The sequence below is a fragment of the Argentina silus genome, assembly GCF_951799395.1.
Source record: "Argentina silus genome assembly, chromosome: 19".
NCBI classification, from domain to species: domain Eukaryota; kingdom Metazoa; phylum Chordata; class Actinopteri; order Argentiniformes; family Argentinidae; genus Argentina; species Argentina silus.
In genome coordinates this window covers 17,177,103-17,194,587 of record NC_139673.1, presented here as the reverse complement: position 1 = coordinate 17,194,587, position 17,485 = coordinate 17,177,103, and the positions used below count along the sequence as shown (strand labels likewise).

Here is a 17,485-nt window from a genome sequence, read left to right as displayed (position 1 = left end):
CGCTTAACACCATTAACTGAAAACCATTTGTGCCAGCACTACCAGTGAAAGGTGTTGAATGGGGGAAGAGGTTGTGGGACACAGACACACACAAACACACACACACACACTAGACTACAGAAGGTATTGGTTCCCAGGCTTGCTACTCATTTTGTAGTTTCTCTAAATTACCTGGCTTTCTCTACCTTTTCTCTCTACTATGTTTGCCACACACACACACACTAACGGCTAACCTACACATACATACTGGATGTGTCTGTCTAGTTGGCTAGCTTCCTGCACTGAGGTTCATCCACATGATGTGTTCAGTCAGACGATGTAGCCAGTCCTCTGGCCATATACTTTGGCTGCCATTTTAGGTGATTCATCTCTTGTTTTGGTCAGGATTACTTATGATCTGGTTTGGGTTGCGTGTCTGTACCATGGTTGACAGACAGACACACAGACGTCAAGGTGATTGATTGCTCTGTTTCCATGCAACAAGGTGCGAGGGGAAACTTGCCATTTGTCCCAGTGAATAGCTCTGTGTCAGGGACAGGGGACAGGAACATTACTTTGTAACCTGAATGGCTGAATTTAATTGAAGTTGTGAGAGAGATATTATATTTGTGGTACCAAAACAAACCCAGAGAGTGTTTGTGTTGGATGTTAACCTCCCCTTTTTAAAGTCACAGAAGCAAAACAGAGGAGGAACCCATAATTACACTGTGGCAAAACCAGTCCTAGTTATTTTCCCCAAAACAGATGGAGAAAGCGAAGAAGGTACAGCTAAAGTGTTTAACACACAGTAGCCAGGCTTAAGCACATTTAATGTGCTTCTTAAAACCTGCCTGGGGCAGAATATCCACATTGTGTGAGAGATCAGTTCCAGCCTATACCTGCCACCTTCACTCTGTAAGATCATAAGCTCCTCTTTCCTTGTGCATTGCAACTAATCTGAGGTGAACTTTTCACTCTTTAATACTATGCTGCTTTGACAGGTTTCCGTTTCGTATATATCTTACCACCTCGTAAGGTAATACAAAAACTGCACCAGAACAGGAAGGCTTGTGCTTTCCCAGGTGATGTCCTGTCAGGGGAAATGCTTTAGATACTACTGGGTGCATGCCTGGATTCCCCTAGGCTAAGCTAGGACCTCCAGGGAGGGCTTGGCAGGTGTGTCTTTAGGGCCCTCTCGGGGTGGCCTGTGTGGGCTGTGTTTCTGGAAAGAAGGGTGTGGAGGAGAGGATGGACTGTGGTGGTTCTTAAGAAGAGCTGGTTAAGCTAAGAGGTGCAGGCAGCCTGGTCCACCCCCGGACTGGCCTAGCGCTGTCCACTAGATGAGTGATGAGCTGAAACCAAATCCATTCCTGCTAACATATGACTCATAGTAGGGTGTAGTGCCAATAAACTACATTTTCGTGTGTGTGGGGGTGTGAGACTGTTTGTGTGAGTGTGCGTGCATGTGTGTGTGAATATGTGTGTATTTTATCAGGGTAGGGCTCTATTAAGTTCTTTTCCAGTATTTGGACCGGAGGCCCCTCCAGCCTGTCTGTCTGCCCGCTGGGTGGACTGACTTGACTGACTGATTGCCACCGCCACTATTGTCTATTCTCTGGAGTCCCCAGCAGCAGACAGGCCATCTCCACCGCCTGTTAGCAGCCATTCCAAATCCCCTCCGGTCAGCCTCTCTTTGGATCCAGTGTCCAACATGGCAGATGGAGGAGAAGCGACAGCTCCTCATTTCTCTCCCCAAGTTTACATCTTTACTTTTAGAAAACAATGCTGTGTGTGAAGGGGGGCAATTTCTTTTTTTTTTTTTAGCCTCAGGAAATGAATTTGCTTGGAGATGCTGCAAGTGTGGACAGTAATTCTGTTCCCCTAAGAGTTGGCTTTATTTCTGGGAGCTCAGGATCTCCACTTAATTGCCACCTTCTGCTCGAAATTCTCAGTAAAAGACCAAGACTTGCAATTAGCCACGGCATACAGCCAGCCTTCCTCTAACTCTGCCAAATTGTTTCTGTTAAGACAGTTTACCAGTTGTGGTCTGTCCTCTTTTTCTGTCCTTGCTCTTTGAAAATACAGGCCCTGTCAAGAGTTTGTGATTATATAATTAGATGTAGCCATAGCAGGGAGTGCTAGGTCTTGAAGACCAGGCAGCGGTGCACTGAGGCGTGCGGAGGAAGAGGAGCAGCGTTTATGTAGCCAGCTATTTCTCTTTTCTGTCTTCTGAATGGATGTTGTGATGTGTGGAGAAGATCACATGGTCATGTTCCTTGGCCGACAGCATCTCTCATGATCATCATCGTCATCTGTTATTAACCAGGTCTCTCTGGAAAGAGCTGTCTCAATGCGACTAACCTGGATAGATGAAGGATAAGGAGATCATCTCCCCTCCCACTACTTCTCCTCCAGACTAGGCCCGTTCCATCGTCTCCCCTATGCAACTCCCTCCACTCCTGAATGTTTTGTGCTGTTAAACAGAGCAGCAATAATTATTTTGTGTTCTCATTCTCTCCCCCCCTCTCTCCCTCCTTCCTTCCCTTCCTCCTCCCTTCTCCCTAGCTCATTATCCTGGAGGACTATGCGGACCCCTTCGATGCGGAACAAGCCGGGGGGACGCAGGGAGCGCCTGCCGAGAAAGTGACGACAGAGAACGATGGCTACATGGAGCCGTATGAGGCCCAGAAGATGATGGCAGGTAAGATCAGGTGTCTGCTTATCCCACAGTGGTCCTGTTGGGCTCAGTGGGTCAAGCATGGCATTAGAGACGCTTAGGTTGTGGGTTCGATACCCGCTGGGACCGTATGTACAGTAAATGAATGCACTCGTTGTATTAAAAGTTGCTTTGGATAATAGTGACTGCTCCATGACGTATATGGTTATTATATTGTTCCCCTAGCCTTCGAATCCCTCGTGTCTACTTATTAGGCTTTAACTCCTGTTCACCTTCAGCCTCCAGATAATCGCAGGTTACTTGTCTGGTCATGTGTTGTGTATCTCTACCTTTATCATGGCTGCATATGAATGAGTTTCTTTGTTGACAACTCATTAACATGCTGTTACTTGACCATATGCTGGTTGGCTGGTCGCTGATTAACTTGGTCAGATGGCCCAATGGCACGCTACATGACGGATGCAGTGGACCGCGAGTGATCTCCTATGGAGAAGGAAATACTCGACCGTAAATACAGCTCAAAGCAGTGGTCCTGGTCTCAGGAAAGACAATGCGTCCTTCATGCAGGTTATGTGAAATTAAGAACCACCTCAGCTGAATACATCTTCAGGAAAGACAGGCTTTTACGTGCGTTTCTCCTGGTGCTTTGCAGTAGCTCCGCTAACAACACTAGGATTCAGCTAAAACATGTTTACCACATGTACCACATCAAGTAAAACATTTTTACCACATAATTACATCAAAATCAACATGTTTATACTGTGGCCGACGGCAAATACGCAGGAATGTAAAATGGAGAATCATGAGCGTAGCATATTCCTGCCGTAAAAGAATGTTCTGGTTCATTGGACCATTTATCTACACATTTGGGATTCCAGACCTCAAAATACGACATGAGGCTAGATGAGAGGTTGGGACTGAGGTCTTGACATGATGACCTCTCTCATGTTCGGTGTCATCTCCACCTGTCATCTCCACCTGTCATCTCCCCCTGCCATCTCCCCCTCTCACCCCCTCTCTCTCCCCTCTGTAGTGGCAGAACCACTTTACAGTCTAAACCCCTCCTCCATACTGGCACCCTAACATCAAGAGGTCTTCTAATAGGCCTCCTGGCAATCTCTTGTTTTCATCTGTCTCCCTGCTGTGACCTCCGACCCTAGCCCTTCTCTCAGCTTAATATAAAGGTTTAATGTGACTTTGGACTTCAGGTTTAACACTGTTCCAGTGTGTTCTATGAGGCTGTGAGCATTGTAATGAACAAGGGTCAGAACTCAGACAAGGTTCTGCTCTGAAGCACATTTTTGCATCAGAATCAACACGTTATAGCCTTTTTAAGTTACGTATTGTAAATATAAATGTGTTATAATGTTAAATGAGGCAACCAATAACCTCAACAAAGAGATATTAACACATCAATGATCATGACAACATTAGCAAACGTAAATGTCCTCCAGAGTTTGTCGTTATGTCTACTGTATGCGTGATCATTAGATTAAATAATGATCTGACGAAAATCCTCATTTCACATACTACAATTAATCCGACATCTTCATTTTCGATGTTCAATATCGTTCATGTTGAGTAAAGCTCCCAGTTGGTTTGTAGCCGGGATCATATAGAGTTCTCCTGTCAGTTTGCTGTGTGCTGAGACAGCCTGGCTCCCATTTTCCTTGTAGTTTATTCTATTGATTGCCAATTCTTGTCTTCCTCTTGTTTTGACTGAGCTGTCAGGGAGTGTTTGAAATGGTGCTGTTTGTGGATGTAATTCTCCCACTTTTCCTTCCTTGTTGATAACCTCCCTAAACTAGAGAGCAGAGCAAGAGGGGCAATGGTTCTGATTGTTTCATCAAGTGAGTGTCATAGTACACCGTGATTGAAGCATATACACACACACACACACACACACACACACACACACCTTGTTTTGTGTGTATTCGATGTCCCAGTGTCATTACTGTATCGTCTCCCTGATAGGCCACAGACCTGGTATGGCTCTGGCAGTGTTAAGCATATTTATCAGGCAGTATCTCATCCTGACATTCTGTGGTGAGAAGGGGGAGCAGAATGTCTGGACCACTGCAGTATAGCAGTGGAGGGACTAAGTGGTGGGAGAACTGATCAGAAACCCTCCCCCCCCCCCCCTCCTCCCTGTCTCTCTCCCCCCCCCCCCCCCCCCCTTGTCTCCAGGCTGAGAGAGGTTTTCCACAGCTGTGTGACTCTGCATTGTTAACAGTGCCAGTCCTCTCCTAGCCTGTCTCCATGCTCTGCCTGCTAGCTAAAGAGTGGGCTGCTGGAGCTGTGATATCATACAGGCACTGTCCAGGATTCTCCTTTCTAGTACACTAGCTCCAGAACACTAGATCTCGCTGAAGGGCATACAACTGTCTCTAAACCCAAAGAGGAACTGTAACTTTCATATTCATGGCTGTCAGAGCAAGTTTTTCATTTCCATCCAACCAAATTTATATAGACTATTAAAAGCATTGGTCTCCCGCCTCCCCTATAAAAGCAACTGTAATTGTTTCAACCTGTAAAATTCGGATGCGTGTGAATCACAGTTTCATATAAAAAGTGTGTCTAATTAATTACGGGCAGCGGATCAGTGATAAATCAGACCCGTTTCATTTCTATTAGCAGGGTTTATTCTGTCCACCCTCTGCGTCTCATTGTGTGGATACACCAGCAGTTCGACAGTCTCATGTTTCCTCCTGGATTGGATTTGTCTGTATGACAAAGCTCAAAGCTTGACTTTCTATGCACACACACACACACACACACACACACACACACGCACAGGTTCATACACACATGCTCTCTATCTCCCCCTCTTTTGTGCTCCCTGTGTCAAGCCCCAGTATTAACATGCTATTGCCTCTGCTGCAGGAGAGAACATCTCCATTGTCTTGAACAGACGGCAGGAATAAACATTTTAGCTTTTTATAGGCCCATTTGCTAGTCCATGAATTTGATCGTCTGGCATTTAAGAATCAGATTGATAATTATAGCCTTAAACACTGAACAAAGTCATTTCTTGCTTAGTTTGCCTTGATTATTTTGTTACTGTGTTTTAATATTTTATTATGGCAAATTGTGGTACATTGTCCTCAGTTAAGGATTTGAATGAGTGTAAAGCTATTTAAGATGATGCAAGCTACTGTTTCAAAGCTTTTTTAAATGGGGGGCGTATACTGCGTAAATGGGGGGCGTATGCTGCGTTATGCTAATATAAAGATGTTTGGAATTGTTTATGTAATGGTATAATACTATCTTTGACTGCGCCATATGCACACACACACACACACACACACACACAGAGCTCCTTTAGCCTGAATGCTATGTAAGCACCCGTGCAATACTCTCCACCTTAAGCTGCAAATGATCCACATTACACTGTATATGTGTAGGGTTGGGGGTGGGGGTGGGGGTGGGGGTGGGGGTGGGGGTAAGTGGGTGTGTGAGTTTTCCCCACTAAGCTCCGAGCCAGCTGATTTATGAACATTCTGGAGGTGCATGTCACGACTTACTAACCTGCAAAGCCTGGCCCATAATCAGCTCTGGCTGGTGTGGCCTACACCAGGGCCTGCAGTTATGTAGAGAAGTGTACCCACAGATACTCAGACTGTATCATGTTGCCTGGGTGAGTGTGTTTTGAGTGTATTGCGTGTGTGCTTGTCATGTGCACACGTATGTGTCGCTATACAGGGCATATGCTACGTGTGTGTTAATGTGCGTGGCTGTGTGAGTGATTGGCCGGATGGAATGTGCTGGTGTTTCCCCACTGTCAGCTGCTGTTCTGCCCTGCTGATTTATGTGGCGTGTGTGTGGCATGTGTCTGTGTGGTGTGTGGCATGTGTGTGTATGTGTGCATTTGTGCATGTGCTTGTGTGTGTGTGTGTGTGAGTGGCGTGTGTGTGTGTAGAGAGAGAGACTGGGTGTGCATGCGTGGACAGGCCCTGCAGCAGACCCCACAGTGTGTGTGTGTGTGTATGTCTTCGTCTTCAAAAGCACTGATACGAGGCTGTTTGTGTATGTATCAAACTGTGTGGTGTGTGTGTGTGTGTGTGTGTGTGTGCGCCCCTTCTCAGCTGTCAGCCAGGCCATTCCTCACATATCCCAGCAGTAGCATCACCACTACCTAATTACAGGTGGGGCTGGGCTACCGGAAGAAGGGCAGGAAGCAGCTCCGACCCCCCCCCCCCCCCCCCCCCCCCCCCCCCCTTGTGTGTTCTTTCTCTCTTTTACATTGTTGTATTTGTTGAGACTTGTTACACTGTCAAAGCCAGAGCGGGGAGGCCTGGGTCTCTACTGCAGAGCTGTCCGCTTTAAGCCATTTTTCTCAGTGTCATCCCCCCGCCCCCCCTCCCCATACACACACACACACACACACACACACACACACACACACAGTCTTTCTCTCTACACAGTACACACACACACACACACTCTCTCTCTCTCTCTCTCTCTCTCTCTCTCTCTCTCTCTCTCTCTCTGTACACAGTACACACACACACACACACCCAGGGGCCCATTCTCCTCAGCCGAGTCAGCCATGTGAGAGTTTTCCCACAGCAGGGGGACGAGGGGGGGGGGGCTGTTGTGCAAACAGCCAACATGGGGGGGGGGGGGGGGGGGACGGACAGACGGACAGACAGAAGTCAGTCGAACGAGACAGAAGTCTTTCCTCTGGTGTGACATACCACTGTTTGGGCCAGTAAATATGACAAATCAAACACACACACACACACCCAGACACACACACAGACACCCAGACACACATTTGCTGCCCCTCACATTCATCCAGGTGATAGGCCATACCCAGTCGGCGAGTGGGTATGATTGTGCAACGATCCAGAACGTTCAGAGGTAAGGGTTGATGTTTTCCGTCGTCGCTCGCTGACTCATGGTGGGAAGACCTTCTGGATCACCTTGTTTCTCCTACACGGTTAGCACAGTCGGGAACATGCTTAGTCAGTGCTGGGAAAAGTTTCCTAACGCTGGCACTAGCTGTGCTCTTATTCCCACTGCCAAGCAGATGTGCCCTTCCTACTGTGGAATCATTAATCTAATTACTCATGATGCCGTAGTTCTACCCACTCAGCTCCGAAGAGGAGCGCTGGTGTTTTACTGCCTCGGTTAACGCTGGCTTGCATGGCCCTCGTGTGAGTCACACTATACACACACACACACACACATGCATACATACATACTCTACACACACACACACACACACACACACACACACACACACACACACACACACACAGTCAGACTTCAACCCTGCTCCGTCCACCACAGCAGATGCCTACCTGTGGCTTTATTTATAGGGCCATTTAGAGGGTGAGTGGAAGGAAATGTGGTATGCAAAGTAGTTTCTAAAAGGTGGGTGGGTGGGTGGGTGTGGTTCACTCTGGTCCGTGAGAGTTTCTAAAAGGTGTGTGTGTGTGTGTGTGTGTGTGTGTGTGTGTGTGTGTGTGTGTGTGTGTGTGTGTGTGTGTGTGTGTGTGTGTGTGTGTGTGTGTGTGGAGTGTGTGGGTGGGGGTATTCACTCTGGTCCGTGAGAGCTAGCTACATGTAGCGGCACATTTCTTGGCCCCATAAGCCCGACTGATAGCTCCGAGCTGAAACTGGAGGAACATCCTGAACAAGTACAGACAGTGTTCATCTTCACGTAACGCCGGCGCTGTGATTGAGAAACTGGGATTTATGCTTATCTTTGTTTCCCCCCCCCCGATTTCACAGTGCTATTTAGTCATTATCCTCTCCTCCTCAGATTGACATTGGAGTCTTAGATGTGTGTCATGCAGATCTCCACAACTCGTCGGAAAATAATTGCCTCGCTGCACATCGAGGCCCGACCTCATTATATTTCGAGGCAGAAATAGAAGCATTTATTTCTCCAGGTTTCAGACAGAGGAGAGGAATGTCGGAAATGTTACTGCTGGCTTTGTCTGGCGTATTCCACAGCTGCGGCCTTGGCATTTAGTGAGGCAAGCATAAACGGTAAAGCATATGAGGCGCAGCGTGGGGGGGCCAGAGCAAGTGTCTAGGACGGTTGATGACTTATTGACGAGATGAGAGGGGTCTCGCACTCGTGGCCGAGCCTATAACCCCTCCGCCTATTCGCTTAGCGACGGCGGCTGCCCGGCACCGCCGCTCGATACGTCCTTATATGATCTGATGCACGTCAAATCTGTCCCCTTATTCATTATCAATACATTTTACTTCTAGACTCTGTGGTGGGAGAGGTGAGACTACCTACCTCAATCACCTAATATCCTCTGTATGAGGGATCAGGAGTCTGGCTTAAGATATTTGAGGTCTTCCACTAATGCTTTTCCCTTCATAAGTGGATTTTCATTAGGATTTATTGCCTGCGCGTGTGTGTTAAAGACAAGCTCGGTAACGGTCTGGTGGAAAAAAATCCATATTTGAATATTTCGAAAAGAAAGAAAAAAACATGCTTGATGTCCATGTCACGCACAATGCAAGCACTAGAAGAGTCTCAGAAGTGCAAACTCTGCATGCAAGGCAAGATGAAGTGAGCACACCCAAGTTTGTGATGTCTCCTGTAGAGCAATATTTAGAATTGGGACGAGAGTGCTAGGCCACATCTGACTACTGCAAGCCCATGCTCTGTCAGTCCTACCGTTGGCATCCACGTCCCCACTGGCCACCATAGGACCACATGGGCTTTCTCTCCTGCAGCCCTGAACCACAGAGTACAGGTTACAGTTCCCCCTCCCCTCCTCCCCCCTCCCCTTCCACCTTCCCCTGCCTGGCCCACACGCCTGTAAAAGCGGCCTCTCTCCCTGACTCATATGGAACAGTGAGTTTGCACTGAGCTGTTTTACTGCCTGCTGGAGCACACACACACACACACACACCTCTTGGCTGAGACGTACAGTAAGCTCAGGATGTGAATGAAAGGAGGAGAAGTGTTGTGGGCACACTGGCAGAGGCCCCGCTGGTAAGGCAGGCTGTGCCAGGGGGATGGATAGATGGGCTGGCAGACAGGATGGCCATTCGTCATGCCGGAGCAGGCACGGACATTGAGCTGGGTGGGCAGTGCCTCCCCCGCAGGTTGGGGGTCCTCAAGCCATTCCTTCCTACACAAGATTAATGACTCCATTAATCCCTGTCACGGCCACTGCTGATGACGAATACGGCTCTGCAGAATTTCCACCCTCTATTTACTGTGTCCTCAGTTGCGATGCTCGCCTGGTCCAGCAGCCCAGCTGACTCTCACAGGCCACCGTAGGACTCCTCAGTCACACCAGTTGACCTATCAGACTGCTCTGAACTTCAGCTCTGAAAACAACTTTTTTTAATGATTTCTTTCCTTTTTTTTTTTTATAAAGGAGGGTGGAATTCAATTCACCTTTCATACTTTGTTATATATTTAGACAGGGGGAATGATAGATAGATAGAGGAGAGGAAAGGGGCCACGGGTGGATTTGAACCTACATAGCCATGGGGCGAAACGCATCTGGAGACTGCTGCATTTAATACACTGCACCACACTCCAGCTCTGAACACAACTGGTCCAGAGGATCTGGGGAATCATTTGATACGTCAAGTCAAATATCCATTTCCCCACTCAGAGGCTCGTGATGTGTCTATGGGCTGACTGCAGACGTCTGCGGGTTTCCTGCCGTCGGATTGTTGACCGTTGGAGTTGACGGGGCGGTTTGGTCAGGTCTGGCAGGCTGATGAAGGAGAGCAGGAAGGAGCCGGTTTGCTCTGGTTTAAATGAAGTGCTGTGGTGTTTTTCTGCGGCGGGCGGTGGTTGAGCTGCCTGGGAGGAGAGAGAGCTGCAGAGGAAATCAAGGTTGTTGGCACTTCCACCGTGAAGGCAAACTTGATTAGGTGCGAGAATGAAGGAATGAGTGAGGGAGGGAGTGGGCGTGAGAATGAGAGAGAGAGAGAGAGAGAGAACGAGAGAGAGAACGAGGACGGACAGAACAAAAGAAAGAGAACTGAGAGACCGAGCTAATGCAGAACCTGTGCTCTGCCCTCTCCAACGTCTAAGTGTGTGCTTGGCTCCCTGCCAGATTTACGGCATATCCACACCGTTAGCACAGCGTTTAAGGACACACACCAGCGTCTGCAACCCAACACAGCCCCTCTAAAAGCACCAAGGGGATCAATAGATTGAATGATACCTCTGGGTCCATCTGTACCCCAGTGAGCCTTGATTACAGGTCGGTGGGACTAGTTCTGTCATAACTCCACAATTGATCACCCTCACCCTGTGACCAGAGTGATTTTGTGTCCCTGTGTCCTCGTTGGGGACGTGTGTGTGTGTGTGTGTCCGTCCTTAGTCAACTCTGTTCAGAGGACAAGGAGAGTGGTCCTGTGGGAGTGGGGGCAGACTGGTGTGTGTGTGTGTGTGTGTGTGTGTGTGTGTGTGTGTGTGTGTGTGTGTGTGTGTGTGTGTGTGTGTGTGTGTGTGTGTGTGTGTGTGTGTGTGTGTGTGTGTGTGTGTGAGAGACTAATGCTTCTCAGAGAGCAGGCTGACAGCAGGGCAGGATGAGGTGGGTCTGAAGGGGCGAAGGCACTGATGAAGCTGTCATCATAACCCCAGCACCATCTCTCCCTCTCTCCATGTTTCCCTCTCTCCCTCTCCCTCTCTCCATGTCTCCCTCCAGTTCTTTCTGCTAGAGACTGGACATGCCCATTCCCTGCCATGATAGAGTTCTTTATACGAGTCTTGTTGTTTTGTAAGTTAACCCAAGGGTCTTTTCTCTGGGAGCCAATTTATCTGTGACATTTATTCAGGAGTGACCTTCTCTGTGTTTGCCTTCCAGAGACACACTGTTGTCTGCTCTCTCACGGAAACACAACTATTATGCTGTCTGGATTTAAACATTTACCCTTCAACGTCCCTCTATAGGGATCTTTGCGATGAGCTATGAGAGGACAGACACACACACACACACACGCACACACACTAACACAGCAGTCTATCACTGATGACCCCACTCACTCATTCAGTGAACCACACACACAATGAAACACACACACACGTCCTCACTATCTCATCTGTCCTAACATTGTCATTCACTGCCATCAACGGAAATCAATGTTTCCCACATTATATTTCATGCCAACGTCAATCAAAAGTAACCTCAAACCAAGTACTTTAACAAAGTGATGAAGGCTTATCAAAGGTTACAGATGCATAGTCTTGAACCAAAATAAGAAAAACATACAATAATGATTGAATGGGTGGACTATGGCTTTAAAAGACCCAGAAAACAACCAAAATATCGTATGATGAAAAGAAAGAGATTCCCCAGACTGATGAAGAATAATGGACAGATGCCAAAAATAGAAATGAGAATTTTTTTTTAATATACTGTGAAGAGGAGGTGAAAGTAATAAAGGGAGTGGTGAAAACAAGGGAACAAAGCTTTAGTCACAGTGAAAAGGTAATTAGTGAACAGGAGAGAAGTGCCATCACACTTACTTGAGATTTTTTGATCATTTTGAGTTACAATTCTAGTGTTTCTTTTTTGTTCATCTGGTTCACTTTCTTACCTCTGTATCTATCTACAGTTTTCCCGTCTTTTCCAAGGGTAAACAGACCCAAGTTCAATACCCAACAGCCACACTTGGCAGAGTAGACAGCGAACACAATGCACAGGTGGGCTAATGGAAAACTGTTTTGATAGATTCAACAGTTTAGATTGTAGATTCATTGATAGGTTGGTTGATTGATTTACATTGAGCAGGACCTCTCTCTTTATGTTCCTTCCTCAGATGTCTATCCACAGCTGGACAATGGTAATTTGCTGAAATGAACTGTGTATTAACAGTCAGGAGAATTCAAAAGGTAAGAGGAGACTAACAGCAAAAATATGTATAAAAAGTAGCTTGAGTAGAAAAAATGTGAAACAATAAGCCTACAACAAAAACCAAGTCACCAGTGTGGCTGAAGCCATATTTATTTTGAATGGCCATACCTGAATAAAGTATTCATGCAGTAAGTTATGGTTTATAATGTTTGTAGAGCGCACACATACACTCACCGGCCTCTTTATTAGGTACACCTTGCTAGTACCGGGTTGGAATCCCTTTTGCCTTCAGAACTGCCTTAATTCTTTGTGGCATAGATTCAACAAGGTGCTGGAAACATTCCTCAGAGATTTTGGTCCACATTGACATGATAGCATCACGCAGTTGCTGCAGATTTGTAGGCTACACCTCCATGATGTGAATCTCCCGTTTCACCACATCCCAAAGGTGCTCGATTGAATTGAGATCTGGTGGCTGTGGAGGCCATTGGAGTACAGTGTCACTCATTGTCATGTTCAAGAAACCAGTTTGAGATGATTTGAGCTTTGTGACATGGCACGTTATCCTGCTGGAAGTAGCCATCAGAAGATGAGTACACTGTGGTCATAAAGGGATGGACATGGTCAGCAGCAATACTCAGGTAGGCTGTGGCGACAAAGAAACAAACATCTGTTAATACTTATAGACACCTGTTCTGTCCTCATACATAGCTCAACACCTCTAAACACCTCCCAAGAGTCTGGAGACAGAATGTCAGTCTGACTTCAGGTTTATTGACATAGAAAGAGTGAAACTGAGAAAGAGAAACAATAATCAATGATATGGTTTCACATCCACACATTGCCTTGCCATACATCACAGAGATGATCTAACAAAGAAATAGCGACATATAGCTACAATGTGTTGTATTAACATTGAAATATAGTATCCTCTCTTAGCTAACATAACCAAGAATACCCAATGTGTTCTTATATAATGCTAGTATGGTCTCACATGAAGAAATAAAAGGTAAGTTTACATAATCACCATGAAAGCCAATAGGACAAGCTAAACTAGCATCTTCCACAACACAAACACTTGTCTACAGTGGGATATTACTGATATCCTCGCCACAGATGTTGTATGATGCAACAATACACAGGTAAATATCATTTTATGCCACGTCCTACACATTTGGGGTAGTCAATGGTCCGAGGAGAAGCACACCTGATCTCAATGCCTCTCCTTTCAGTCATAGGGTGAGAGTTAGGGTAGGAGTTTCTCATAGAAGTCTGTCTGTGTGTGGTAATGCTGATCTGCACTGTGACTGCAGCCTTTTAGGAAGTGAATAGGTTGGTTTCACATACACTAAAATATGTGTACTTCAAGTAATCTTGTCTGTCTACAAGAGGGCAGCATATCATCATTTCAGATCTGCGATCAATGAAGGGGCTCAACAGTTTAAATAAATCATATTAATATCTATTGTTAAAGTTGAAGGGTTCTCCCTCGCCAGACTCTCTCTCAATGTGAAGAATTACTTTGATGTATTTGAAAATAATCTTCTACATGCAGATGCATCATTTACTACTATGTAGTAGTTGTCATTCACTCATGGCCTGTCTGAAGGTGTTGAGCAGGACAGGTCTCAGCACTCATCCACTCAAGGTCTCTGATCCAGCACTCCTGTCTTCTTTTCTTTCTCTCTATCTTTAGGATCGATCCCCATTAGCTGCCGCCATTAACAACCACATATACACTCACTGGGCTCTTTATTAGGAACACTATATTAATACTGGGTAGGGCCTCCCTTTGCTCTTAAAACAGCCTCAATTCTTCGTGGCATTGATTCCACAAGATGTTTGAAACATTCCTTTGAGATTCTGGTCCATGATGACATGATTGCATCACGCAATACCTATAGATTTTTCAGGTGCACTTTCAAGCTGTGAATCTCCCGTTCTACCACTTCCCAAAGGTGTTCTATTGGATTCAGATCCAGTGACTGGGACGGCCACTGAAGAAAACTGAAGCACTTACACATGGCCACATTATTATGGGGGTTATACGTCCTGTTATCTATAATTGTCTTATTATGCTTATTACTAATTTATTACATGTCCCCAGCATTTTCTTTTTATCTTGTAATTGTTATTATCTATTTATATAGGCAGGCCTGCTATGATTTTAAAATCAACACTTTACTTTGCACTTTCGCCCACGTAGCACTTCTTCTCCTAAAGCATTCACACCCTGATGGTTCAATAGCGCTCCAACAAATTCTTCTTGACTTCCCTCTAGTGTCCATTTTTTGGCAGCAGCACACACAGTCCACCCTTCAGACCCACTCAGGCCTAAATAAATGCACCACAATAACATACAATAAAAAAAGGGGTTAATGGGCCCTGTAGTGGCCGAAGGAAGAATAGAGGGGGGAGGGGGGGGACTCTGTGGGACTAGCTCTGATGGGGGTGGGTGTGTCCAGGCTGTGGGCTACTGTAAATGTAGCTGTGCACACCAGTTCTTGAATATGTTGTCTGCTGTGGTGCTGGTCCAGTGTGTGTTGTCTGGTGCAGTGAAGAATGTGTCATGGGGTATTTCTAATAGGTTGGAGAGGTGTGTAGTGATGTAGCTGTTTAGGATCCTGAGGTTGTGCTGTCCTTGCTGGCTAAGTTGGTGTGTGAAATTGATAACTGGAATGTAAATGTTTGCATTGGGGTATGTCTCTGTGGCCTGTTTGTGAATGGTTGCTAATTGTTTCAGTGATGTCTGTGGCATGGGTCATGGTCTCTGTTATTGATGTCCACCGAGAGAACCACTATGCGGGCATGGGGTGGATGGGGGCCTTTTCCAAAACTTTGGTGAAATGGTAGCAGCAGGCCCCAGGGTAACTGTCAATTTATATGTTGGGGTTGGTGAAAGGAGGAATTTGGTTCAGGTTACAATCCCCCAATATCAGTGTCGGTTTGTGGCCTTCAAAATTCCAATCTGTCACCTTATGTTGTAGTCTGGCTTTGTGTTACCAGGGAGTTTTAGATTTTTCCTTCACACTGGCGTCACCTGTTGATGAAAGGGGGAAAGGTGAAATGACATCATCAGTGTGTATGGAGATGTGACTATCTGTGTCGCTGAAGGGTGCACATGGTTGTTAAAGGGATAGAGATTGCTGCTACAGAGGCCCGAGGTTGACGCCTCGCAGGACGGCAACAGGAAGGACTGCAGGGGGAAGATAAAGACATCAGGAGATTTACGAGAATATGTGTTGTGTATTATAATATATTAAGATAATACATCATAATTCTGTACTCTCCTACACACCTGCCTGCCTGCCAGCAACATGAAACCAGAGGCTGAGAGATGCCTGCTGCACCTGAAGGTACAGACAAGTTCTGATGTTGTTACTGTTCCTTCTCTCTAGTATTTAGCATCCAATCTATTGTTCAGTTTAAATGAGTACTGTGAACTAGCAGTAACTCAGAGCCTTACCTCAGGGCGGGCTGATGATGCTTCTGGACGACATGTTTGGTCAGGAGGTTCCCTGGTACTTCAACACGGAGTCTCTGGTCGTTGGAGTCTCGAGCCTCCTGGAGCACCACCTTCAGCTTCTCATGACGTCGTTCTGAGGGGGCACACACACACACACACACACACACACACACACTTGCTATTAAGTAATCGGAATAAGTCATTTTAAATGATTGGAAGTAATTTTATTCTTACCACTAATGTTGCACCCCCCCTCCCTTTCTCTTTTTTTCTCTTTCTTTTTTAGGAATTCCACAGGGTCAGACTCCATCGGTAACCGCAAAGGATACTTCAGTGAAATCCAATAAGTATTCTAGTTAAAGTTTAAATAATAACCTCACATGCCTTCTTGTTATGTCCCCTCTCTCTCCTTTTCCCCTCTCTCTCTCTGATATGCAGGGCCACAGGAGTCTCATTGTCTTTACTTACAGACACTTATTACATATATTTGCAAATAAATGAGTGATGGAGTATCTCAAATTGATTTAATGTCTCTGTGTTTTCTTTTCTTTTGGTGACACTTAACACTAAGGTTTCCTTTTATAATGGGTTTATAATTCAGTTTGCACATTATAAGCATGTGTTGCATTTATAGCATTAGTAACAGTGCAGCCACATATTTTCAAATTATTTGAATTGTCACTATCTATGAATGAATCATTAAAGAGAAGCTACGGGATATGGCAATAACTATTTCTGTATTATTTAACCTCTTATTTTGTGTCTGAATTATCAATGCATAGTTTGTACAAATATAATCAATTGAATCACTGTTTTATCTCATTCAGCCACAGACTCCCTAGTTTATCATCGCCAACTTTAGAAGCAGCATTACTGTTAAGTGTGTCGATGTCATTGGTCTACGTGGAATCCACACACAGACGTACCACACTGAGGGCATGTAACAGGGACCCGTTTCCAACTCATTAGCGCTACGTTGAGAACTGTAGGCTGAGATTATAGAAATTATCTCGTAGAATCACTTTAATAGTCAACAAACTACTTAGAAATCATACCACAATTAAACTTGAAAAAGTTCCAGAAGAAACATTGTTTCTCTTTAACAGAGCAATATCCAAGACTGCGTAAAGAGGGAGAAAAATATCTTTCTTAAAGATCAGATTTTAGTAAATAGATATTATTGCACAAAATTGGGCTATAAGAATCTCAAAGACAGAATCAAACATTTCACTCTCTATAGTAGTGATTTTGGTGTCTAGTGTCAGAGGAACATATTTCATCCCCACATTAAGTAAACACAACTAAACTAATTCATATGTAATGTCCTCCAACTTTACATCAAGAATAAAGACACACTGTGTACTGTGTACCAGTATAGTAACACTACTACTAGAATATATAGACTTGCAATGGAATTTGGCCTTGGAGGGCTACAGGTCCTAGGCCCCCCCTTTCCCTAGCATCTGATTTCATGTCTCTGCATTGTGTACTGGTTATGGCATGGTACCACTAGGTGAAAGGTCGAGAGGCACATAGAATATTGTACAATTCCAACAGTCCCCTCTT

The 17,485-nt window shown here is 45.6% G+C and overlaps 1 protein-coding gene across 2 annotated transcripts in view; it reads left to right on the top strand.

Annotated features, from left to right (window-relative positions):
* The window catches only part of LOC310819944 (SH2 domain-containing adapter protein D-like), a 31,829-nt gene extending 15,387 nt beyond the window's left edge, over positions 1-16,442 (top strand). The window contains exons 2-4 of one of the 2 annotated variants that reach the window (XM_083691377.1): positions 2,545-2,680; positions 12,215-12,302; positions 12,419-16,442. In XM_083691377.1, coding sequence (XP_083547503.1) covers positions 2,545-2,680; positions 12,215-12,282 — 204 coding nt within the window. In that variant the 3' untranslated portion in view covers positions 12,283-12,302; positions 12,419-16,442. The remainder of the gene's footprint in view (positions 1-2,544; positions 2,681-12,214; positions 12,303-12,418) is intronic. The other variant, XM_083691378.1, reaches the window with a different exon arrangement.
* Positions 16,443-17,485: the final 1,043 nt, after the last annotated feature.